The sequence below is a fragment of the Schistocerca cancellata genome, chromosome 11 (assembly GCF_023864275.1).
Source record: "Schistocerca cancellata isolate TAMUIC-IGC-003103 chromosome 11, iqSchCanc2.1, whole genome shotgun sequence".
In the NCBI taxonomy this organism is placed as follows: Eukaryota; Metazoa; Arthropoda; class Insecta; order Orthoptera; family Acrididae; genus Schistocerca; species Schistocerca cancellata.
The window spans coordinates 16,129,997-16,156,517 of record NC_064636.1 but is presented as its reverse complement, the minus strand read 5'-3'; the positions used below and the strand labels follow the sequence as shown (position 1 = coordinate 16,156,517).

Sequence of the window (26,521 nt, the reverse complement as noted above, 5' to 3'; positions counted from 1 at the left end):
AAGTATAGGCGGGTGACACATTAGGTGGGACACGATGCCTGTAATACTTCCACAGTTATTGAAAAGTTGTTAAATGGCAAAACCAATAGTTCATCATTTATATAGATAAAAAGTAGTAAAGATATAAAAAAGTAAGAGTTGCGGCATCGGAACGAAAAGTGATACATCGCTCAGCAATGAAGGAGGAAGTAAACAGCGGGCGTTACGTGGTGAAAACAAATCAACTGATAAAATAGTAACTCTGTAATTAAGCATAAAGCCATGTAACACTGCAAGTGCTTGTTCACAAAAGGCGAAGGTCCTGAGTTTGAGTCCCTGTCTAGTAGGAAATCTGCCACCCGATTTCCTACCGGTACACTCTCCGCTGTAGAGGAAAATTTCATTCTGGAAACTTACTCCCACAGCTGTGGCTAAGCCACGTCTCTGTAGCTAAGCCACGTCTCCGCAATATCCATATTTCCAGAACAAAGTAAATAAGGTAGTTTCGTAAAAATAAACTGAAACACACTTATCTGAGCCCGGCAACAGAATTCTGTTTCAGTGCGTAATGCGGCACAAGCAGGCGGTCTCTGCGGTACGCAAAGGGTGCACTCACCTTCATTGATCTGGTGGACGCGCGACATGTACCGCGAGATGCGGTCCATGTTGGGCACCTGGCGCTGGGCACGGATCGTGGCGATTGCGTCCCACAGCTGCTGCGTCACCTGCGGGCACGACACCCGCCGCCGCATCATGGCTGCGAACAACCTGCGGCACAGGGGCAGACCGTGTCGTGACTCCGATGTTCTTGTGTACACACGCACGCACGCGCCCACACACACACACACACACACACACACACACACACACACACACACCTCTACTGTAGGTTGGAAAAGGGTTTATAATACAATAGCACAGATGAAAAAAATCTACTCACAAAGTGGTAGAAGGAGAAAAAACATAAATGTTAGAGAAACATGCACGCTTTTGGAGCCAGTGGCGCCTCCTTTGGACAGAAGGGTTGAAGGCGAAGTAAGAGGGATGAAGGGAAAGGACTGGTGAGATTCAGGAAATAGGCAGGTTTACAGAAAAGTCACCCAGGACCCCGCGTCAGGGAAGACTTACTGGAGGGGATAAGAGGGAAAGACTCGATGTTGCCAGTCCTTTTTCTTCATCTCTCTCCCTCCCCCTTCAACTCTTCTGCCCAGAGGAGGAGCCACTGGCTCTGAAAGCTCGGACATTTCTTTAACCTTTATGCGTGTTTTCTCCTGCCGCCACTTGGTGAACAGGAATGGTGATTATAATAAGTTTTACACTGTACCAGTCCCCCCCACATTTTAACCTGACTGATAAAACCACACAAATAACCAGTTTCTTAGTTAACTGCTTTTTTTTTTGTTTCTTTACTGCTATTATTTCCACCAACAAACATAGCCTTCAAATAAAGACTGAAAAATTCCAATGAAAGTGAAGGAGTAGGAGATCTCTATGTATACAAGATTGAGGGTGTGGCAGAAATCTGCCTCACCGTGTCTAGTGACGACGGCAAAGGTGAAGAAGACGGAGGTGGCGACGGCGAGAGTAAAAGGTCAGAAGTTGATAATTTTCGTGCCTTTTCACTATCGCATGGCGTCACTTTTTCACCCTGCAGTAACCAAATAGTTAAGGGTTCTGTTATCATCCTAAGTTTATAACATGTCAATAAAGTTACAGGTATGTCAATCAAATTTACCTTCTCTTACAACGGACACTGTGGATGTTTTCTCCTTACAAGATGCTGCAAGCTTGCTGTGCCTCATCTCGTTTTTAATCATTTAAAGCAAATGGAGCATCATACTCCACTTGTACGACACTTCATAAAATACTCCCTAACTAGGTACGGTGCCATTCTGAAATACAAACAATATCCGACGACGATAGCGACAAACTACGATGTAAAGGCAAGTCTCGCACATTTCACACTCGAGCATACCAACTGACAGGCCTCACCACAGGTACTTTATTGTCTCAGCAACCCTGTACCAATTTTTATGCCACGTCTTTTTTATAGTTTCTAAATGTTGGCCTCCTTATTAAAATAGGAGGAGGACGAGATTAGTGTTTAACATCCTTTTGACATCGTGGCCCTTAAATCTTCACAGCCAGACGAGAGTTTGAATCTCATTATTAAAATAGCACATGTTGCTTTTCCCATTTACCATAATAATTAAATTTTTCAAAGCAATGGGAATTTTACTGATTACCATTACTCTTTCATAAAAAAATTCCTTTTAAAGCCAAAATCTTTAGCGTCGCTGCTGTGGTAAACTGATATGCTGTTTCTTTATACTGGGTTATTAGTAAAGACGGAAAAAATCTGTTACTATTGAGACCACACAAATATCAAAAGATACTGAGTGTTCAGAACTAAAATACTGGCACCAGTCTTAAACAGTCGGCTTTTCCCATCCCTATTGGAGAGCAGATCTCTCTATCTACCAATTATATTATATTTTCAAATTACTTTTATTGATGTATTAGAAAACTGTTTGTCAGAAATCTAGAAAGTTTTCAGTCTAGCTTGTGTGTGTACTGACGGCTCAACACCTCTACTGTTCAGAGAGTTGCTACAAAAAAAGAAAGAAATTGAAATTTTGTAGCTTATGGTACTTCCTCCTAGTCTTCTGAAATCTGAACATGTTTAATGGGATAATCTTTCATTGTGATCTGTCTCTTAAAAAAACCGGGTGGCACGAATCTATTACTATTCACTGCCACCGAACGGTAGTCGACATGCACCTGACAAAGTAATAGTAAAATCAATGCAAATTTATTGAGGAGATTGAGTTGTCCATTAATTCCATCGAGCACACATCATCTTATTTTTCCTACGTACTCTGGGGGCAACTAAGGACGACGTGCTTCTTTCCTGCTTAGAGGACGTCGCATCTATCGAGTGGACGTAGCATAGCGATACTGCTTTTTGTGGTGCAACTACGGAATCTTGACGGACTGTGGCATTCGAGCACAGAAGAGCGCGTATATCCTCGGATCTGTATGAAGCACGCATGACTACACCTTAGATTTGAATAACAAACTATACAGTCAACCCTCAATAATTGAAAGTTCCAGTCTGACAGTTTAAATGAAAAGGCACATACAAATTTCTGAGAATATGTAACAAAACTTCATTTTCATCCATTTTTCATGCTGAATGAACTGTCATCAGTGCTCGCATTTTCCCACTGTGGGACAGTCTACCGAGTCAATCACTTAGATTCCTCCAGTGCACCAGAACACACACAGTTTCTTCAACTTGCTGAGGTTTTCTCGAGGGACTTGACAACAAGTTTGATTTATCGAGTTTAGAATAAGTGAGAACGAATTGTATTAAACCTCGGGGTGAGTAAAGCTTTATAACCAAAAATAATCTGGATGGTGCAGTCTCTCTCTGTGACAAAAGGTACGGAACAGACACCTTGCCCGTGCTCACGCCCATGTAGAATGCGCTACAGCCATTGTGGGTAAGACTGTAGATCACACTACCGTAAATAGCGTATAACTTAGTTGTTTTAATACAAATTTCAGAAAAACAGCGGAATTTTAAATCAGAAACTTGCTTATATACATTTGTGAATAGGCTTAATTCTTGTAACGTCTTTTCTGATTTTCGGTAATTTGATTGATTTATCCTAGCTAAAGTATTATTTTTGCCATGAGTGAGAATTGCCTGTAGAATTGTCAGTTCCGGGGTTTGGTGTGATGGATGCAGTAGGGGGGGACTGCAGTGGCGTGGGCGTCGGGAAAGTGGATCAGGCTTATCAGTGGTTATGTAGGATTTGCAGCAGAGATAGGGAGATAGTGGAACAGGAGGGGAAAATTGCTGCCCTTCAGGCTGAGCTAGATCAGGCTAGGGAAGATCTGGACAGGATAAGGAGGGAGAAGGGCAAAGAGAGGTGGGAAGTGGCAACAGGTAACAGAAGGAACAGGCCTAGAACTAAGTCTGACAGTTTTGTGGTGAATGTCAAAAATAAGTTTGACCTGTTGCTTCAGTTAGAAACTGATGAGCCTCAAGCAGAGGTAGGTGTAGACAAGACACAACAAACTTTCAATAGGAAATTGAAAAAGAATGTAGCAAAGTCATCGAAAAGGAAGAAAGTTTTGTTGTCAGGCAGTTCTCGTGCCAGAGGTGTAGGCCAACTTCTGCAGGAGGAAATAGGACCAGAATACCAGGCCACAAATTTTTTCAAACCCAGTGCTAGTCTGGATCAGGTGACAGAGGATTTAGGTTCACTCTGTAAAGGATTTACCAGGGAAGACACCGTGGTTATTATGGGAGGGCCAGGGAACAGCATCGACAGAGATCCTGGGTACAGTATAGAGTGTGACCTGGTAAAGATTGCGTCGGCATCGAGACACACCGATGTTGAATTTGTATCTGTCCCGAGATGCCATGACCGACCTCATTTGAACTCTTCTTTTGGGAGAGTTAATTTAGAGTTGGGACGGCTGCCTGGGTCGGGTGCGGGGGCTCATATTGGTGTGGTTCCTGTTGATTCTCTCAGTAGGTGGAACTATACCAGGCACGGCCTACATCTCAACAGGAAAGGGAAGGGTAAACTGGTTGGGGGTAATAGCAGGAAATTTAAGGGGGGAAGGCACTGCCATGAATGGTAAAATACCAGTGGTTACAGGTGTTGGAGCAGCACCTTTTTTAGGATAGGTAAGAGAGAAAGATGTCAAGTTCTACGAGAGGTCAGGTTTGAAACAAATCTTCAGTTTAGGAAAGAAATTAAACAGCACAATTCTAGCACATTGGATCACCAATCACAGCTGTCATCATAAATTTTCACCAATCACCAGAAATTTTATTTCCACGAAGTTGTATCTCAGTCCTAGGTAATTGCATTGATGAATTAAAGTCACCCAACCCAGTTGACATAATCTGCCTCTCTGAACACCATATGACCACTGGTATAGGAACTAGGCCTAAGCACAATGAGAAACTCAGACAGGAGAGTACTGCAAATGTTAGAATAAGGAAAGGTTCTCATAAAAGTATAATTAAAAATAATGTAAGTATATTTCATCAAAATATTGGGAGTTTAAAGAATAAAACAGATGAGCTTCTGGTTTGTTTAGAAGATTTAGAAGCTGAGGATGAAATAGATATACTATGCCTGTCTGAGCATCACATTGTTACTGATATGGATAAGGTAAATGTAAGTGGATATAAGCTCTCTGCACATGTAATTAGAGAAAATATGCAGGAAGGAAGAGTTGCCGTATATGTCAAAAGTTATCATTGTGCAAAAAGTATAGAAACAAAAAAGTTTTGTGTAGAGAAACATATAGAAGCATGTGCCTGTGAGCTTAAATTAAATAAAGGCACATTTATAATTGTAACTGTATATAGGTCCCCAACGGGAAATTTTCATCTATTTCTGAAAAATCTGGACTCCTTGTTGTGCTATCTGTCAGACAGGGGGAAGCAAATTATTATTTGTGGGGACTTCAATGTAGATTCTCTGAAAGAGGGTAATAGGAAAAATGACCTTGAAGTATTACTCGGTTCTTTCAATTTGACACCCGTTATTGATTTTCCTACTCGGGTGGTAAAGGATAGCAGCTCACTGATAGATAACTTCTTTACAGACCAAGATAAGTTTAACCAGATAAATGCTCAGCCTGTTGAGAATGGTCTTTCTGATCATGGTCCACAGCTAGTTACAATATACGACATAGCTCCATTCAGCAGTACTAAACAATCCTCCAAAGTAGTACGTTCAGTCAACGATTTAACAATTGCAAATTTCAGGGAAAGCCTACAGCAGTTAGACTGGGATGAGGTGTACCGTGAACCTGATGCCAATTTAAAATATAATTTATTTCATGACACTTTTGTAAATGCATTTGAAAACTGCTTCCCCAAGAAAATAGTTAAATATACTCATAATAAACCATGTAACAAACCATGGCTTACTAAGGGTATAAAAATATCTTGTAACCGGAAAAGGGAAATGTATCTGACAGCAAGAAAGAGTAGTGACCCAGAAACTATCAAACATTATAAAAACTACTATGCTATATTAAGAAAAGTTATTAAAAAAATCCAGAAGTATGTGTATCATGTCTGAAATCAGCAACTCTGATAGTAAAATTAAAACAATTTGGAATATTATTAAAAGAGAAACAGGTCAACCAAGAGCACAGGAAGACAGTATTACCACCAAACTGAATGAAAACTTTACGAACAAAAAGTCAGAAGTTGAAAATATTTTTAATAATCATTTTCTAAATGTTGTGGATATAGTAGGATCCAGGTGTTCATTAGAAGATGCTAGGCAGTTAATGGAAGGGGCCATACCTATGCAATTTGATACAATTGAAATCTCACCCACTTCTCCCTCCTAAATTAGGAAAATAATAAACTTGCTTAAAAGCAAAAACTCACGTGGAATTGATGGCATTTCCAGCAAACTACTAAAAGCTTGTTCTCAACAGATAAGTAAGATTCTTAGCCACCAGTGTAATAGCTCTCTGGAACAGGGCATTTTCCCGGATAGCCTGAAATATGCTATTGTTATACCTTTGCATAAAAAAAGGGGATAGATCTGAAGTCAACAATTACCGTCCAATCTCCCTTCTAACAGCTTTATCCAAAATTTTTGAGAAAGTAATGTATTCAATAGTAGCTTCACATATCTGTAAAAATGAAGTACTAACAAAATGTCAATTTGGTTTCCAGAAAGGTTTTTCAACAGAAAATGCCATATATGCTTTCACCAGTCAAATTTTGAATGATCTGAATAACCGAACACCACCCATTGGGATTTTCTGTGATCTCTCAAAGGCTTTTGATTGTGTAAATCATGAAATTCTGCTAGACAAGCTCAAGTATTGTGGCATGAGTGGGACAGTGCACAAATGGTTTAATTCGTACCTAACTGGAAGAGTGCAGAAAGTTGAAATAAGCAGTTCTCATAATATGCAAAGATCAGCACATTCCTCAAACTGTGGAACTATCAAGAATGGGGTTCCACAAGGGTCGGTCTTGGGTCCTTTGTTGTTCTTAATATATATTAATGACTTGCCATTCTATATTCATGAAGAGGCAAAGTTAGTTCTCTTTGCTGATGATACAAGTATAGTAATCACACCTGACAAACAAGAATTAACTGATAAAATTGTCAATAATGTCTTTCAGAAAATTACTAAGTGGTTCCTTGTAAACAGACTCTCACTGAATTTTGATAAGACACAGTACATACAGTTCCGTACAGTAAATGGTATGACGCCATTAATAAATATAGACCTTAATCAGAAGCATATAGCTAAGGTAGAATATTCTAAATTTTTTGGTGTGTCCATTGATGAGAGATTAAATTGGAAGAAACACATTGATGATCTGCTGAAATGTTTGAGTTCAGCTACTTATGCAATAAGGGTCATTGCAAATTTTGGTGATAAACATCTTAGTAAATTAGCTTACTACGCCTATTTTCACTCACTGCTTGCATATGGCATCATATTTTGGGGTAATTCATCACTGAGGAATAAAGTATTTATTGCATAAAAGCGTGTAATCAGAATAATAGCTGAATTCCGCCCAAGATCATCCTGCAGACACTTATTTCAGGATCTAGGGATATTCACAGTAGCTTCTCAGTATATATACTCTCTTATGAAATTTGTTATTAACAACCAAACCCAATTCAAAAGTAATAGCGGTGTGCATAACTACAATACTAGGAGAAAGGATGATCTTCACTATTCAAGATTAAATCTAACTTTGGCACAGAAAGGGGTGAATTATACTGCCACTGAAGTCTTTGGTCACTTACCAAATAGTATCAAAAGTCTGACAGATAACCAACAAGTATTTAAGAAGAAATTAAAAGAATTTCTGAATGACAACTCCTCCTACTCCATAGAGGAATTTTTGGATATAAATTAAGAAAAAAAAAGAAAAAAAAATTATATAAAAAAATAAAAATAAAAAAGTTGTTATATTAACTTTGTTGTTAAATTAACTTAATTATGTCATGTATTGGAACATTTGACTTGTTCCACATCATTACGAAATATCGTATTCATGATCCATGGAACTAGTATTAATCTAATCTAATCTAACCTAACCTTTCACATGTGGACCACCCAGTTGCCGAGCACACTGCCCGATGCGATGTGCTCGACTTTGAAGACTGCTTCACAGCCTGTGACATCTGGATTCTTACCTCAGTCCTGTACAAACCCCCCCCCCCCCCTCCCCAAGCCTCAACTTTTGGCAGTCCTTACCTTCCACCAATCCTCCTCTGTTCCCACTCCAGCCCTACACACACCTTCCATCCCATCAACACACCTACGTACTCCTTCCCCCTTCTCTGCTTGTCTCCCCTAACCTTTGCCCCCCCCCCCCCACCCCTCCCCAGCACACAATCTTCAGATGCTGCAGCTAGCAGTCTTATCCTGACCCTACCGCATCCCTGCATGCACACACATTAGGCCACCCTTATTTTGTTATCCCTATCCCTTCCCACGCCACTCCCCTTCCGTACTCCCACTAGCCACACCAGTGAAAAACAACTTCTCACCTGAGAAAACAGTCTTGGTCAAGCCTTAGTGCCCAGAGAGGTCAGGGTGTCTGATTTTTCCATGTGAGTGTGGGAGGAGGGAGGAGGGAGAGGACTTAGTTCCACAGCTTGGAATGCAACGTGTTTAAAAAAGAATGACCCATTTTGGGTGGTAATAATTACGGAACATGGGACATTCTGGCAAGAAAATGTGTGTTGTTTGAATGGGTATGGCCTAGAGTTTAATAAAATCAACATTAGACAACAGTCGATGCATCTTCTCAGTTTGCAGTCAGTCAGAAGAAATATTACATCCGCTCAACGGAAGGTGTTTTGTGTGCAGCAGTCTGCAAAAATCAAGTGAGTGATTTCGGTCCGGTGTGCTTTTCGTCGGCGTTTCGGCACAGATCCGCCCACACCCAAAAAATTCGTCATCGATATCGTCAATTTGACGAGACAGGATGCCGTGCAAAGGTAAGGGTTCAGTCCGACCTCGCACTTCTGACAACATGGCGGAAAGAATTTGGCAAACATCTGACCGGAGTCCACAAAAGTCTACTCACTGCAAAGAACTGGCAGTGCCTCGTACAACTGTCTGAAACTGTCTTGAAACCGTACAGACTATAGACAGTGCAAGCTCTTCGGGTCAGTCGTAAAGTAAACGGGCTGACATTAGGAAAGCTCTGCTCGAGGACATCGAAAACAATAATTTTTACCACCTACGATTTTCAGAGATAGAGCAACATTTTGTATTAGCAGTAGAGTAAACCAACATAGCGTCGGCATATGAAGACTCCAGAAGCCTAAAGTGAACATTTTTTGTGCCACTTCTTGTGAAAAGTGTACAGTCCCTTCTTTTTAAACAAGAACACTGTGACTGGAATGAACTATCTTCAAATTCTGCAGAACTGGCTCTTTCCTCAACTTCAGAAGGACTCCGATGACTTCATCGATCTCCACGACACCAGCACGACATACGTAAGTTTCTTGACGAGACTCAGCCTCGACACCGGATATGGCGCACGGGGCCCCGACACACTGCCCTGTGCCGGCCGCTGTGGCCGAGCGGTTCTAGGCGCTTCAGTCTGGAACCACGCGACTGCTACGGTCACAGGTTCGAATCCTGCCTGGGGCATGGATGTGTGTGATGTCAGCTTAGTTAGGTTTAAGTAGTTCTAAGTTCTAGGGGACTGATGACCTCAGCTGTTGAGTCCCATAGTGCTCAGAGCCATTTGAACCATTTGAACACTGCCCTGCACACTTGGCTATCGAGACAGCCAGACGTTACCCTGTGCGATTTTTTTATTTATTTATTTTTTTTTTTTTTTCCATCGGGCTACGTGAAGGAAAGTGTGTTCGTTTCCCCATTACCTCACAACACAGAAGTAGTGATGAGCAAAATAACAGCTGCGGGTGGACGCACAGATCATTTGTCACAGCATAGCTAAAAATTTAAGATTTTGTGAGTATCTTGCAATTCATCCCATGTTTATGGTATGTTTTCACAGGCAAACATGGAGTTTTAAATCAGGTCATTCTTTGAAACACTGCGTATTAAGCACTTTTTTTTTTCTTCGAAGCGCCCGTCTACCATTTGACGTCTCCTCTACGCGCTGAGCAGCAGTCTCCTCCTCGTACTATTGTTATGCAGTCCCAAAATTTTTACTGCACAATTCGCGTGACAGGTATTCTTGCAGTGAAGTAAGGCGCAGTCCTCAAAATCTCTCCCCCCAATGATGATATTCCCATCTGCCCTGCAATTGTTGTGATCCAACATAAAGACAGAGATATAAGCGACAATGGAAACTTGAGTAATAGTCAGAGGCATCCTGCGACAGCCTGACAGTTGAGCTGACTGCTCGCTTTGAGTAGGAAACTCAATACTTAGTCTTGGTCGGGTGCAAATTTTCAACTGTCACAACAGTCACCTTAGTAATAGCAATGAGCACATTTTCACTGAAATAGTAATAAAATTAGCTAATACACATGAGTAAAATACATGTATTACATATAAACATAAACTTTATAAATTAGTACACAATGTTAAGGTACAAATTAACCATCTGCATACACAGTGAAAAAACTACTACAAGGCACAATCTAACATGCAGAAACTAAGTAAAAGCAAATAACAAGACTACAATATCATGCATGCAGAATAGCTCAGCATAAAATACTACCTAATTTGTGTATGTTAACACTGTATATGCAATAAGCTGAAACTATTCGTCTAGATGTTTGTGGTGTAGAAGAAATATTTTGTGTTACAGCTAAGGCGTAGGGGGAGAGTCCAACGTGAATGTTCATTACCAAATTTGCATTTTAATTGTTTAGACTTCTGCAGCCAGTGACAAATTCATTTGAATTCATTATCGTGTACTGCGACAAACAGAATCACTCTGCAGTCTAAGGAATAGGTTGTCTGACTGTTTTGTGGAAATCATCTGAAATTCTACGAGTCATTTTATGCTCATAACATTTTTTCCCCTCTTTAGTTTTAGGAAAGAAAACGAGAGAGAAATAAAATGAAATTCAAGCAATTTGGAAGCCGGCTAAAACACTTCATTTGAGTCATGTGCTGGCAGTAACATCACTGGCTAGCTTGCTGCTCCGACTGTCATAAAGCTCATTCACAGAGACGTCTCGTTTTGGAATTTATAAATTTCAAATTTCGGAAAATGGGTTACAAATAGCATGTAGTTTCACATTATAAAAACACATATACAAAAACTCATGTAAAAGTGTTCTGAAGTGTTACGACAGATGAGAAGATACATAAAATGCACTTCCACAGAACCGGCAAAATTCCACCACATCAACGAAAAAATTTCCTAACTTAATTACGAAAGTCTTGCACTCTGAAGTCAACGTTAATTTATCTCCGAGATACGATTTCCCACTGTCAAGAGAAAGGACAGCATCATTCGACAAAATTAAACTTGCAGTGAAAATTGGGACGATTGGCTGTCACTACACCCAACATTCCGTGTACCATTCACTAGCTCGATTGGTACAGGGGTATACTGTTACAGTTTATAGTCCAGTTATCCATAGGTCGCCGGTTCATGTCCAGTCCAGATTATATTTTAACTTTTCTGTAAATGACTCAACAGTCCTCTCATATGAAAACCAAATTACATTTACAAAACTTCATAACAACAATCAGAAACATAGTACTTTAGTTTTCCTTGCTGTTTACATGCACTTACATTTGCAATTGCAGTTCACACACACCATCATCAAGCAGATTTCTAGTTAACCTGAGCACGCACTTTTTATTTTACTTCATTGGAAATAACCCTATTTTTCCTTCGTAAAGTGCTAGTTGCACTTTTTGTTTACAGTTTTATCATCTTACATAAAAATGATGTAAGTCTGCTTTAGATACTAATGTCAGTTTCCACTCACAAACATCACACTTTTTTTTTTTTTTTTTTTTTTGGGCGCAAAACTTCTATGGTCATTAGCGCCCAGCCCGTGACTTAAGACAGTAAAAAACCGAAATTGAAAACCAGCAGCAATGGGAACAAAGTCAGAAAATTGGAGAAACTAAAAAGAGAAGAATGCTTAAAAATCCACTACAGAAAGGGGGTGGTTGTCCCCAAAAAAAGCTTCAAATGACTGACGTCATTTCACTGTCACTAATAAACTGGAGAACGCGGTCGGCTGAGCGCGTGTCATCTGCTAAAATCGACGATAGATCAGGCGATAGCTGTAGACGGGAGCGTAACGGATTAAAATAGGGGCATTCAATTAAAAGGTGTCTTACCGTCCACAGCTGAGAGCAGTGGGGACAGAGTGGGGGAGGATCGCCGCTTAAAAGATGTCCGGAGTCTAGCTAAAATTACCTCCTCCCGACGACGCGTTCGGGAGGAAGAGGTCCAAGCGCAAGGAAGGGCTTTCACTTCCCGCAATTTATTACGGGGAAGTGCCGACCAATGCGCATGCCATAAATGAGCAACTTGGCGACATAAACCGCTCCGTAGATCGGTGAAGGGAAGCGACTGAATAGCTGGCCGAGGAAGAGAGACTGCAGCCTTGGCCGCTATATCGGCCGCCTCATTCCCACAGATACCAGCGTGTCCCGGGAGCCAGAGGAACGCCACCGAGACGCCCCCCAGGTGGAGCAAGCGCAGACAGTCCTGAATCCGGTGGACCAGAGGGTGCACAGGGTAAAGAGCTTGGAGACTGAGGAGAGAGCTGAGAGAATCTGAGCAGATAACGTACTGTATCCGCTGATGGCGGCGGATGTAGTGGACAGCCTGGAGAACAGCGTAAAGCTCCGCAGTATAAACATCACACTGTTTGTGTTACCTGCACATTGTACACACTTCATATCTCTCAGCGTACAGATCATCATCATCATATTGTGGGCTCGTGATGTTATCTTCACAACTAGCAATGCTTTCCATAAAAGTGAATTCTCCGACTGAAATTAATGGGAAGCTATATGTAGTTTATCCCTCCATCGGAACAACTGCCACAATGAATTCTCACTAATGCTGTTTTCGTATATCATGTAACACTTTTAAAAACCTACGACCCCGCCAGGATTCAAACCTACAATCTACTGACCTGCAGTCAGTCACGTTAGCCATTGCACCACAGAACCAATCCAAATTGTCTGCTCCCTGCCAACTATCCCGTATATGAGGAAATAGGCACTAGATTCGACGAGAATTTTATTGCACTTTGGATCATAGTTCGTGACTGTAGTAACAGTTTCTGAAAGTGTATTTTACAGGAATCTGATAGTCGACAATCCAGATATCAGATACGGACCTATTTGCAAAACATTCCACAATTCTATAGTTCTGAGCAAGTTTAATGTCGTTTCAGGGAGCAGAGGAAAATAATGTCGATCATTGCACATATTGCCGCTCCAAATCGATGGAGCATAATTGCATCAACTTTCGGAATGTTTCTACTACCAGCAATCATAAAATTCCTTTCTGCTGCTACTTAAAAGCTTTAAGTGCGTTTTCCATCATTAAACAGCTAAACAGTTTGCAGACAGAATACAGAAAACCCTAGTAAATTTGGCTAACTCTCCTACAACATAGGTATAGCTTCGTGTTACTCCTAGTTGGTGACAACAGAGCTTCAACCGATTAGAGCATTTACAATTACGTGACCAAATGTTGAGAAATTTAACGATTCAATTACAGCAAAACAACAGATATTGTGTGATATTGTTGACTGAAAATGCTATGTGAATGTCCCAGTAACTCAGAATAACAATCCACAGGATATTTTGTACAGAAACTGCACTACAATTACAAAAGCCAAAGTACATAAAAGGAAAGCTGTGGATGAGAAGGGAGTGAGACAGAGTTGTAGCTTATACCCATGTTATTCATTCTGTATACTGAGCATGCTATAATGGAAACCAAGGAGGAATTCAGAACAATAAGTTAAGTTCAGGGAGCAGAAACAAAATTTTAGCTTTGCTGATGACAGTATATTTGTGTGCATGCAATGGACGACTTGATTATGCACGGAACATGCCTGAAACACATAGCAAAGTATTAAATTAAAGCAAAATTAATGTGACTAGTAACCATACAAAAAAAAGTATTTCACGGTCAACATGAGCAACTGTTATACACTGCCTAGAGGCAGTGTCCGTTCTTGTTTAGAAATAATCCGTGCAAATCACGGCACTATGTCTGCTAAAATTAACTCAGCACATCTGTAGTCTCTCTCCGGGGTATGATGTTAAATGTAAACACTATGTATGATTTTTCGCGTATTTTATTGACACACACACACACACACACACACACACACACACACACACACACACACGAGGACAATACCCCTTTTTTCTTTTCTTTTTTTCCATTTTGCTGTAAGACTGGAATTAACCATCTAATCTTTAGAACGTTTGCAGTTAAACAGAAAATGCGTCAATGATACTCACGGTTTTACCTGTAGAAACAGCAGCAGGCCCAAGGTCTTACAACTCTTCCAGAAAATTTGCACTAAGCCTTGTGGTGTGACCAGACACAAACCACAGTTCTGCAGGTGCAAACGTCTCTCGAGCCGATGACAACCGCCACGCCGCCAAATGAAAGGCGCGGTTACAAAAAGTAAGTGACTTCTTCCACTGTTCCGGTAAATTTACACCTGCAAAACACAACATTATGCTTCCATCCGCCTCACTCCTCACACTGCCGTCGGAGAGAGGCACATACACACCGCCCCTGTGGCCGGGATAAGTCAGCCGCCTACATTTATCGACCTTCTTAATGTAACGATGGAAATCAGATTGCAGGCAACATGACTGAAGAGCACGGAAGAGTAAGACGAACAATAAATAAATAAACAAATAAATAAATAAGGACTGATGTATCTGACAAACCTCCCCTCCTGCAGAAATGACCACGAAAAATTAAGGACAATACGAGGGTGGTTTGAGTGAAAACTTTGAAAGTTCCATAAAATTTTGGAAAGTTGTGTGACGGAGTCGGTAGGTGGCAGTAGTGTTTGACGTTCAGAAAATTACCGACAGGTTGCAGAGTCACGCTACAACCCTGGAGAAGGCAGCAGTGTGTACAACAAGATGTCCATCTGATGTCAACATGCACTTCTATTAAACAGCAATCAGTGATGAATTTTAAGGGGGTGTAAAGCTAGTTCACGTCCGTAGTATAACACTACACGTGCACCCCGGGTAACGCTAAATGAACTAGCACATACTGGCAGTCAGATAATCTGAGGATCTTCTGATTATAACACACTGTCAGTAAGCCTCTATATTGCAGACCTGCCGGAAACACAATCAAGGAAGTTCGGGTATGCTGACGATTGGGCCCTCGCTACAAGATGTAGCACAATTGAAGCATCTGAGGATATCCTAACGAAAAGACCTGAAGATAATGGATACATATTTCCGTAAATGGACGCTTCAACCAAATGCTTCCAAAACAGAGGTTAGTTGCTTCCATCTCAACAACAAACTCGCAGGGAAGGAACTCGACATTCGATTTGAAAACACCGTTCTCAGGCATAATAAAACTCTGAAGTACTTGGGCATGACGCTGGACAGAACACTATCTTTTAAAGAGCACCTAACAAAGACTGCCGAAAAATTAAAGACAAGAAACAACATTATTCAAAAGCTCTGTGGTACTACCTGGGGACCAACGGCCTCCACTCTCCGCACCTCTGCTTTAGCAATTGTATTCTCAGCTGCCGCATACTGTGCTCCGATTTGGCTAAACAGCCTACATGTAAAAAAGGTGGATGTCCAGTTGCATAACACTCTATGGATGATTTCTGGAGTAATTAAACCCACTCCAACACAATGGCTCCCAATATTAAGCCACATCCCGCCGCCACACCTGCGACGTACTGACGCCCTTGTACGTAACTACAAAAACATCGTGGGAAATCTAAGCATGCCAATCCACCAAGACATTGAGGCTGCAAACACTAATAGGCTTCGATGTAGGAACTCGCCAACAAGAACAGCAAGGAACTGTGTACAAGAAGGTTTCAGTATCACAAACGCATGGTCTGAAAAATGGAACGCGTGGCAAAATCGTAACATGCATCGCATCACACAAAAGCCAGCTGGAACAGGGAACCGCCATCAATACCCAGTGTTATCAAGCCACTTTACAGAACCTTAGACGAGCCATAGAGTCAAAACTCCTAGGCAAATTGTGCAATGGCGTTATCTTCCTGCATGATGAGGTAAACCCACAAACAGCAAATGTGGTGAAGATGACATTGCAGCAGTTTTGGAGGGAAACACTGGAACATCCAACATACATTCCAGACCTTTCACCGTGTATAGCAGCAAAGTTAGTTCCAAAACTGTTGAATTTTGATCAAAATCAAAGTCGCATAGACATCACTCAGAAATTGTCGAATGAAGTTGACAACGACACACAACTTCTAAAGAAGATTACAACGGGTTACAAAACAAGGGTACATAGGTATGACATCAAACCAAGGCGCAATAGTTCCCAATGGAAACTACCTGAAGAGCCATACCTGGAGAGAGAGAGAGAGAGAGAGAGAGAGAGAGAGAGAGAGAGAGAGAGAGAAGAAGAAAAAAAAAAAAGTTCGATTACCTGTGAAGGTTCTTCTCATACGGTCAGTAAGGAATTCTATCTGGAAGTTATGTGCCTTCTGGGTGAAGCAATCCGAAGAAAACTACCAGGACAGTAGCAAAACCACTCGTGGAAATAGGTTCAACTAAGCACTATGGGACTTAACATCTCAGGTCATCAGTCCCCTAGAACTTAGAACTACTTAAACCTAACTAACCTAAGGACATCACACACATCCATGCCCGAGGCAGGATTCGAACCTGGTGACCGTAGTAGCCGTGTGGTTCCCGACTGAAGTGTATAGAACCGCTCGACCACTGCGGCCGGCACACTCGTGGAAATTGCATCACGGTAATGCTCCCGTTCACACCTCAATGATCGATAATGATTTTTTTGGGATAAAACAAAAGCATCATATTGCTCCAGCCAATTATTTGTCAGACATGGCCCCCTGCAACTTCTTTCTACACTCCTGGAAATGGAAAAAAGAACACATTGACACCGGTGTGTCAGACCCACCATACTTGCTCCGGACACTGCGAGAGGGCTGTACAAGCAATGATCACACGCACGGCACAGCGGACACACCAGGAACCGCGGTGTTGGCCGTCGAATGGCGCTAGCTGCGCAGCATTTGTGCACCGCCGCCGTCAGTGTCAGCCAGTTTGCCGTGGCATACGGAGCTCCATCGCAGTCTTTAACACTGGTAGCATGCCGCGACAGCGTGGACGTGAACCGTATGTGCAGTTGACGGACTTTGAGCGAGGGCGTATAGTGGGCACGCGGGAGGCCGGGTGGACGTACCGCCGAATTGCTCAACACGTGGGGCGTGAGGTCTCCACAGTACATCGATGTTGTCGCCAGTGGTCGGCGGAAGGTGCACGTGCCCGTCGACCTGGGACCGGACCGCAGCGACGCACGGATGCACGCCAAGACCGTAGGATCCTACGCAGTGCCGTAGGGGACCGCACCGCCACTTCCCAGCAAATTAGGGACACTGTTGCTCCTGGGGTATCGGCGAGGACCATTCGCAACCGTCTCCATGAAGCTGGGCTACGGTCCCGCACACCGTTAGGCCGTCTTCCGCTCACACCCCAACATCGTGCAGCCCGCCTCCAGTGGAGTCGCGACAGGCGTGAATGGAGGAACGAATGGAGACGTGTCGTCTTCAGCGATGAGAGTCGCTTCTGCCTCGGTGCCAATGATGGTCGTATGCGTGTTTGGCGCCGTGCAGGTGAGCGCCACAATCAGGACTGCATACGACCGAGGCACACAGGGCCAACACCCAGCATCATGGTGTGGGGAGCGATCTCCTACACTGGCCGTACACCACCGGTGATCGTCGAGGGGACACTGAATAGTGCACGGTACATCCAAACCGTCATCGAACCCATCGTTCTACCATTCCTAGACCGGCAAGGGAACTTGCTGTTCCAACAGGACAATGCACGTCCGCATGTATTCCGTGCCACCCAACGTGCTCTAGAAGGTGTAAGTCAACTACCCTGGCCAGCAAGATCTCCGGATCTGTCCCCCATTGAGCATGTTTGGGACTGGATGAAGCGTCGTCTCACGCAGTCTGCACGTCCAGCACGAACGCTGGTCCAACTGAGGCGCCAGGTGGAAATGGCATGGCAAGCCGTTCCACAGGACTACATCCAGCATCTCTACGATCGTCTCCATGTGAGAATAGCAGCCTGCATTGCTGAGAAAGGTGGATATACACTGTACTAGTGCCGACATTGTGCATGCTCTGTTGCTTGTGTCTATGTGCCTGTGGTTCTGTCAGTGTGATCATGTGATGTATCTGACCCCAGGAATGTGTCAATAAAGTTTCCCCTTCCTGGGACAATGAATTCACGGTGTTCTTATTTCAATTTCCAGGAGTGTATTCCCGAGGCTGCAGAGAACTGTGAAAGGACATCATTTTCATCGCCACTGATGGGATAAAAGCAGAATCGCTGAAGAAGCTGAACACCATAATGAAAGGTGCATTCCAGAAGTGCTTCCAAGGTTGGAAAAAGTGTTGGCTCAGGGTGATTACTTTGAAGGGCACAGAGTTGACAATGACAAGGAATAACTACAGATTCTTAACGAAAAACAAAAATTCCCATTACTTTTTGATTACACCTCTTAAGTCTGCCCATTTCTCAACAGACATTTCATTGAAACTGCCTTCAGCTTTTGGCCAACAAGGCCTTCGTCAGAAATCGACTCCCATCACACTCACACACACACACACACACACACACACACACACACACACACACACGGTACCTGATGAGATTCAAGCCTACAACCATCTGCACATGAGGACTGTATCTTGACCATTACACAACACCACATTAAAGCTCTAGATGATCAAGCAAAATCACAATTTTTTTTTTCCCATCTATTACATGCAAACAAGGACTCACTGTGGTGAATAGCTGCAGGGCGATAAGTGGGACCCTAACCTAAATCACTGTACAGATGGTTCTGATCCCACCTCTCCTCGTGCGTGCGCAAGGCAAACCGTAAACGACAGCTCGAACAGCAGTGCACTAAAGCCACCGTCACACCAGGTCTCCACTCTACCCCACATCACCTCATGCTGTTGCCAGTTCTACCTGCAATACTACAGCTCAAATTAAACTATCCTAGAACAGGAGCAGTATTACAAGAAATGGAAAATATCTCTAACAATAATACAGCAAGGTACGAAGGTCATCCACAAAGTAAGTTCCACTGGCTGACAAAACAATCCACGGCCCAATCGACCTCTATTGGTCTTAGCTATACCACTAAAAAGTTTAATGCAGCAAGACAAGTATTAAAGAGTGTGTCTCAGGCCAGTACGACTGGTGGAGCACAAATTATCGTCCGGCATTCGAGAACGAGTGTACTTGGCGACTTCGAACAAACTCGGTACGAAATGTCGAGCCTTTACGAAACTTTCTCACTTACCAGCTTAAAGGCAAAAAATTTACAGATAAACTCACTCGCATAGTAATCACATGTTTGAAGCTGTTTTCTACATGGGAGTTTCATTCTTTAAAGAATTGGGGGTTACTGATTATTTCCTAATTTGCCATTCACGTTTTTAACTTAAATGTTAATATGTTCGACTTCTAAAAGGATTATCAAAATATGAGACCTACTGTAAATTTTAAATGGTGTCTTCACGTGTTTTTGTGGGAACTGTGAACTAACATTCATCGTCCAGTAGGGCAGAGTAGGCCAAGTTATGGTAATCTGAAGGAGCATTTAGCAACCTACAGGCTTTTCTGGAGCCTCCAGTCAGACACATACAAGCTGTACAAGAAGGTACTCGCAGAGAAACATCCTGACCGACTACAAGTGTGAGCCGGACTGGGACTCGAAGCCGGCACTTTTTTGCAGATAACGGTCTTACCGACTGAGCTATCTGTGCACGACTTGCTTCCACGACCTGTCTAACAGCTTCACTCCTTCCAGTGCCTCTCTCTTACTTTGCAAACTTCACACGAGTTCTCCCGTCTACTTTGCCGAACTGTCACTCCCGGAAGGAAGCGTATTGCGGAAAAATGGCTTAGCCACATTCTGGGGACTGTTTCCAATATACCTTAAAGGCTGGCCTAATTTTCTTTATTGAATGGATGAGTGAAACACTTGGAAGAGTTGCTGACAAATACACTAATTCATTTACATTTCCTTTCATCTATATGTATAAGGAAGAGTGTCCATTTGTTTGAGTGTTTGTAATCCATACAAAAATAAAGTTTTATTCCAATCTTGATGAAATATTGCACACTTTACCTTCAAGACAAGAGGAAGATCACTGTCTACACAAGATTTCGTAATCTGAGGTCTCCTAGTGAACATTTGACAGAACATAAGCAAGTGTGTGTGTGTGTGTGTGTGTGTGTGTGTGTGTGTGTGTGTGTTGCAATAAAAGCATAATCTGTGATGTAATTGTTATTATTAAACTTTTGGTTTAAAACAGGTGTATACGAAAGTCAAAACTGGAAGCCTAGAACCTGATTGTTATTAATGCCGCAGGTGAAGACATATTCATTCACTGCATTCTGTTGACATTCTGAAATTCAAATATGCCTGTCGATTTAAACTGATTGCAGTTTCCCATGTGGCTTGCATTCTCTATGAGTATCAACAAGGCACAGGACCAATCACTCTGTGTGGCAGATATAAAACATCCCAGGCAATGCGAGGCATTGCAGCTAGTTACACATAAATGCCAGTAAACCCCTGACATGAAACCAAGGCCCCCCCCCCCCCCCTTGCTCCATGAAATCCCAAGTATAGAACAGCTTCAAATGTCTGATTACTTTACAAATGAGTTAATGCTCTAAATATTTGTCATAAACCGTGTAAGCAAAGGGGGGAAAAGGGCACCACTGCCATCATCCAGATGGTGCAAAGTCTGATGGCGGGCTGTAATTAAAAAGGCCGAAACCGCTCAGAAGTTAACATCGGCTGCGATCGAGACCGCTTTTAAATAATTTTATCACAATAAGATTGCTGTTACATAAAATTATGAACGACACACACGACCTCAGTGCTTGTTTCGTGATACGTGCCACGTGGATTCTTCCCCCAGACACCAGTTTCTCAGAACTCCACAGGTGGGAACTGGCATTATAATCACGTCCTTAGTTCTCACCACCCACCTGGTCTTAATTTACATTAATTTCTTTGGTCTCAGCGTTTCTTCACAGTAACTATTCCTTTCTTTACTTCCTTTCAGTTTTGTATATCCGGCATTTTCCGAGCTGACTATTTTTCGGCACTCCCTCCCGTCTCTATCACATACAATGCACTTACCTTTCTGCTCTACCCCTTTTCCTAAACTTTACCGTTCCTTTTTCTTCACCCCTCTTCCTTCCCCTTCAAACTTTCTGATACAAGGAAAATCCACTGGCTCCGAAAGCTTCCAAATTTTAAAACCTTCGTAAATGTGTTCTCCTGCCCTGACTCGGTGAATAGATTTTTTACCTATCCGACTACATTAAATAATGAAGAACGTCCTATTCGATTGCTACTCTGAGAGGAAGAGAGTGGCACAACAGAGCATGTCAGGTTGAGTCGTGTCAAATCAATTGGAACAATGATTTTGGGTGGGGGGTTATGAAAATTAAGTTACGCCACAAAATACTACGTACTACCAAAATTAACCCCACCCCAAGAACACTTGTCTGGCTGACCACTAAAGGCAGAAAAGAGCTAGTCACTCTGAGAACAACTAAAGGTCGATTAACATACAAGGTTTTCTGTTTCATACACAGTTGTTCAAAGTTCTTAAAAACTAGCCTACACATTCCTGTATAACTACTGCAGTCTTGCCGTCTGTGGAAATGACTAGAATTTACTTTCTGGATGACCAAACTACACCGTTCCTTTAAATGTCAGAGTAAATGCAAAGTTGTGTTAAAAAAGCAATAATGCAATTAATTGTTACACATGCATAAAACTAGGAGAAGCACAGAAAAAATGATGTTAATTTCTCAGTGTGCAAGATGAAGTGTCTGTCCAGAGGTAACTCACTTTTTGTTCATGGTGTACGGGCTCTGTTCTGGCACAGGAGAGAGAAGATAAATTCACATGCCGCACCCTCGAATGTGCGGCACCTGAAAAATACCCACACCGTACTGGTTAGCAATATATTCCACAAAACTTATTGTAAACAAATTATTTGCAAATATATGTTCCCAAAACTCGTTATTTTTTTGCTGGAAACCTAAGTATATAAGTCAAGCGTAATGGGGAAACTGCAGCATTTGACAATGTAAAGAAATGAAACAAATACTCTAAATTGTTTAAGTACTCTAAATTCTTAGATTTTAATACTGATAAGACCAGGCAATGGAACCGACGCATTACACGTCATCTTAAACATCTAAGTACAGCAATTTCTGCATTACACATAAGATTAGATCTTGGAGATCAAACGTCAAAAAGTTTGCTTACTTTTACCATTTGCATTCACTAATGTATTATGCAGTACATTCTGTGGGAACTAATCACCGAGAAGAAAGTGTTTCCTGCGCAAAGTATGTAGTATAGATCATTAGAGACATGCCTTAGCTTCTGTGAAGATACCAAGATAACACCATTTTTTTCCTTTCTCCTTAGGATGGGTTTACAATAGCATTAGTTTTGTAATTTTGTTCTTATATTCATTCTGTAGCTGCTATTTCCGTAATTGTTACTTTATCTGATGATGTGTAGTTATCCATTTATAATCACGTGTTATAAAAACTTTTCTAAGAATATAATACAATAAAATAGTAATTACACTTAAAGAGTGTGAACACAGTACTCTGTGTACAACCCGAATTGTTTCAACGCATATCATGGACAGCAAATTTAAAATAGAAATTTATTATAGTACTATCACATCATGGACTGTGACCTTACAAAGTGGACTTGAAAAGTACACCATGTGGACAGTCCAGTAACCTGTGTGCCAAGCAGATGTTTCTTTTGCGACAGTGAACTTATTGAACACACAGATTAGACTGCCTCCTTCACAAATTATTGTGACAAACTGTGAGGTGACAGTCTCCCATCAGGGACAGTGAAGAGATAATTATACCGAGTCGAATGCTTTCTACTGGGCTGGTACGCCACAACAGTCTGCCAATACTGTGCTAATTTCTCAATCCCAGGACTGTAGAAGTCAAGTGGTTGAGGCGAAGAACACATTGAGGCATGTTCAGAGCGCTTTTTCATACCGAAAGGAAGCTCTTTGAAGGTTATAGAACAGGAAGTGGAAAAAGTGAAAATCTGAGGATGAAAGATCAGGTGAATAAAGTGGGTGCAGAATGATTTCCCAACCAAACTAGAGTATACTTTTTGTCAGTCTAGCAGAATGCGGGTGGGAGTAGCGATACTTAACGCAGTCTTCCTGGTCATTGTTCTTGGAATGCATCTGCAAAGACATCTCAGTTGTTGACAATAAATGTCAGCAGTGACGGTTACACCTCGGAGGAAGCATTTCTTAGTACAGCACACCATCGCTGTTCCACCAGACGCATAACATTATCTTTTGCGCATGCGTACAGGTCTCTGTACGTGGAGTTGCTGCTTTGTTTGGGCTCAACCATTACTTTCCTTTCCTTATTATTAGCAAAAAGGCACCACTTCTCATCACCAGAAACGATAAACAATAGGAATGGTCAGCGTTGTTCGTGAGCCAATCGGTGACAAGCAAACAGAGATGCACATATGGCTACCCACCCACTAATCTTTACGGTTTATGCTTAGAGCATGTGCTATCCGTACATTCAATTTTTGAACCCCTCCTATCGCACGCAAATGCCGCGTGACGGTGGAATGACACAGTTCATCAGGTACACCCAAGTCGATTATTGTGGACTGAGGTGTTTAAACAATGTTCATGAAACCCTGAAGGTTTGCCAAAACAAAAGTCCTTAAAACAAGAAAACCATTTTCTTGCTTTGCTGTGTCCAATGGCATATGTGGTGCAAACATTTATGGCGGCCTCCACTGCACTCAAACAGAAGAGTACATCAGAAATGTTCAGATTTCTCCACTTGTCACTCACTTTTCTAGTGTTCACAGCTCCACTCACTATCTCCACAATGATGATGTACGGTCTGCAGGGCACTGAACTCCGCAGTCAACAGCACCTGCACAAAATCCCAGTTTTTACATACTCCAATTTTTATACAATCCACTGTAGCCTCTGTCACAAATGATGAAAAGATGAGGACAACACAAACACCCCATCCCCGGGCAGAGAAAATCTCCAACCTGGCCGGGAACTGGGACCCAATTATCCAGAGGCAGGAACGCTAGCCACTAGACAGAGAGCTGCAGAAAATGGCTCTGAGCACTATGGGACTTAACTTCTAAAGGCTATCAGTCCCCTAGAACTTAGAACTACTTAAACCTAACTAACCTAAGGACATCACACACATCCGTGCCCGAGGCAGGATTCGAACCTGCGACCATACAGGTCGCGCGGTTACAGACTGTAGTGCCTAGAACCGCTCGGCTACTTCGGCCGGCAAGAGCTGCTGACAATATCTCCAAACTGACAATATGTAAACTCAAATAGCAACAATGAACTACAAATAAAAATAATGACAATCGGTAAATAAACCCAAAGCAACAGGAAATACCATAACGCATCAACCTACTATTAAGCAGTTTACCCTACTCATTTATGGGCTGCCACTGTTGTCAACAGACTGACTACAGCAGCTAGGTGATTATTCACCACACACTATAAATGTTGGGAAGCACTTCTCTCACAAATTAATGTCAGAAATGTTGTTTTAATAATTTTATCATTTGTGCTGTAATTAAATCTTGCTACTTCTCCCTGTTGTACCTTTGTGACATAAATCAAATCCCACCCATATTAAATAATACTTCCAGTAATCTCAAAATCTAAAACCAAAATTAATTTCTTTCATTGAATAACTTGACCAGAAGAAGGGATCGGTTGGTAGGACATGTTCTGAGGCATCAAGGGATCACCAATTTAGTATTGGAGGGCAGCGTGGAGGGTAAAAATCGTAGAGGGAGACCAAGAGATGAATACACTAAGCAGATTCAGAAGGATGTAGGTTGCAGTAGGTACTGGGAGATGAAGAAGCTTACACAGGATGGAGTAGCAAGGAGAGCTGCATCAAACCAGTCTCAGGACTGAAGACCACAACAACAAACAAATAACTTTCCAAAGAAAAAAAAAAAACTATTTATGTGAATGCTCTATCTTTTCCACTGCCTTCATTCCTGTACCATTTATGTGTACCACAGCTATTTGCAGTGATACAGAGTTCTTTTAGTTTGTTTTTTTCATATTTTGCTACATATAAATGTACACTCATGCTCATAAATTGAAGGTAATTGCAGAATGTGGTGCCACACAATGTGCCACTACACAAAACTGTCACTAATAGCATAGGCACATAGGGAACACACACGACACAGGTCTAAGTCCACGGTATTGGTGATAAGTTGAGAAAACCGTCCCAAAACACATGTGCAACAAAACGCCGCTGCTTCCTGCGCATGTACCCCGACATCAATACGGGATATTATCATCGTGCAAACGAACACAGGCCGCACAACGGGTTGGCATACTCCGGATCAGATGGTCGAGCAGCTGCTGGAGTATAGCCTCCCATTCTTGCACCAGTGCCTGCCGGAACTACTGAAGTGTCATAGAGATTTGAAGACGTGTAGCGATACGTCGACAGAGCAACCCAGACGGGCTTGATGGGGTTTAGGTCTGGAGAACAGGCAGGCCACTCCATTCGCCTGATATCTTCTGTTTCGAGGTACTCCTCCACGTTGGCAGCTCGGTGGGGCAGTGCGTTATTATCCATCAGGAGGAAGTTTGGACTCACTGCACCTCTGAAAAGGCAGACATACTGGTGCAAAATGACGTCCTGATACACCTAACCGGTTACAGTTCCTCTGTCAAACACATGTAGGGGTGTACGTGCACCAATCATAATCCCACCCCACACCATCAAACCACGACCTCCATATAGGTGCCTTTCAAGGACATTAAGAGGTCGGTATCTGGTTCCTGGTGAAAATCCGGCAATAATCACTGTTCAGACTAAACCTGGACTCATCCGTGAACATAACCTGGGACCACTGTTCCAATGACCGTGTACTGTGTTCTTGACACCAGGCTTTACGGGCTCTCCTGTGATCACGGGTCAGTGGAATGCACCTTGCAGGTCTCCGGGCGAATAAACCGTGTCTGTTCTGTCGTCTGTAGACTGTTGTCTGGAGACAACTGTTCCAGTGGCTGTGGTAAGGTTCCGAGCGAGGCTACCTGCAGTACTCCACGGCCGTCTGCGGTCACTGATGGTGAGATATCGGTCTTCTTGTGGTGTTGTACACTGTGGACGTCCCGTACTGTAGCGCCTGGACATGTTTCCTGTCTGCTGGAATCAT

The 26,521-nt window shown here is 42.3% G+C and overlaps 1 protein-coding gene across 1 annotated transcript in view; it reads right to left on the bottom strand.

Moving 5' to 3' along the window:
• LOC126108926 (zinc finger MYND domain-containing protein 11) overlaps positions 1-26,521 on the bottom strand; it is a 217,231-nt gene that overhangs the window by 130,708 nt on the left and 60,002 nt on the right. Inside the window, exons 2-3 of the mRNA XM_049914296.1 lie at positions 22,121-22,203; positions 596-747 (exon numbers count right to left, since the gene is read on the bottom strand). Coding sequence (XP_049770253.1) covers positions 596-747; positions 22,121-22,131 — 163 coding nt within the window. The 5' untranslated portion in view covers positions 22,132-22,203. The remainder of the gene's footprint in view (positions 1-595; positions 748-22,120; positions 22,204-26,521) is intronic.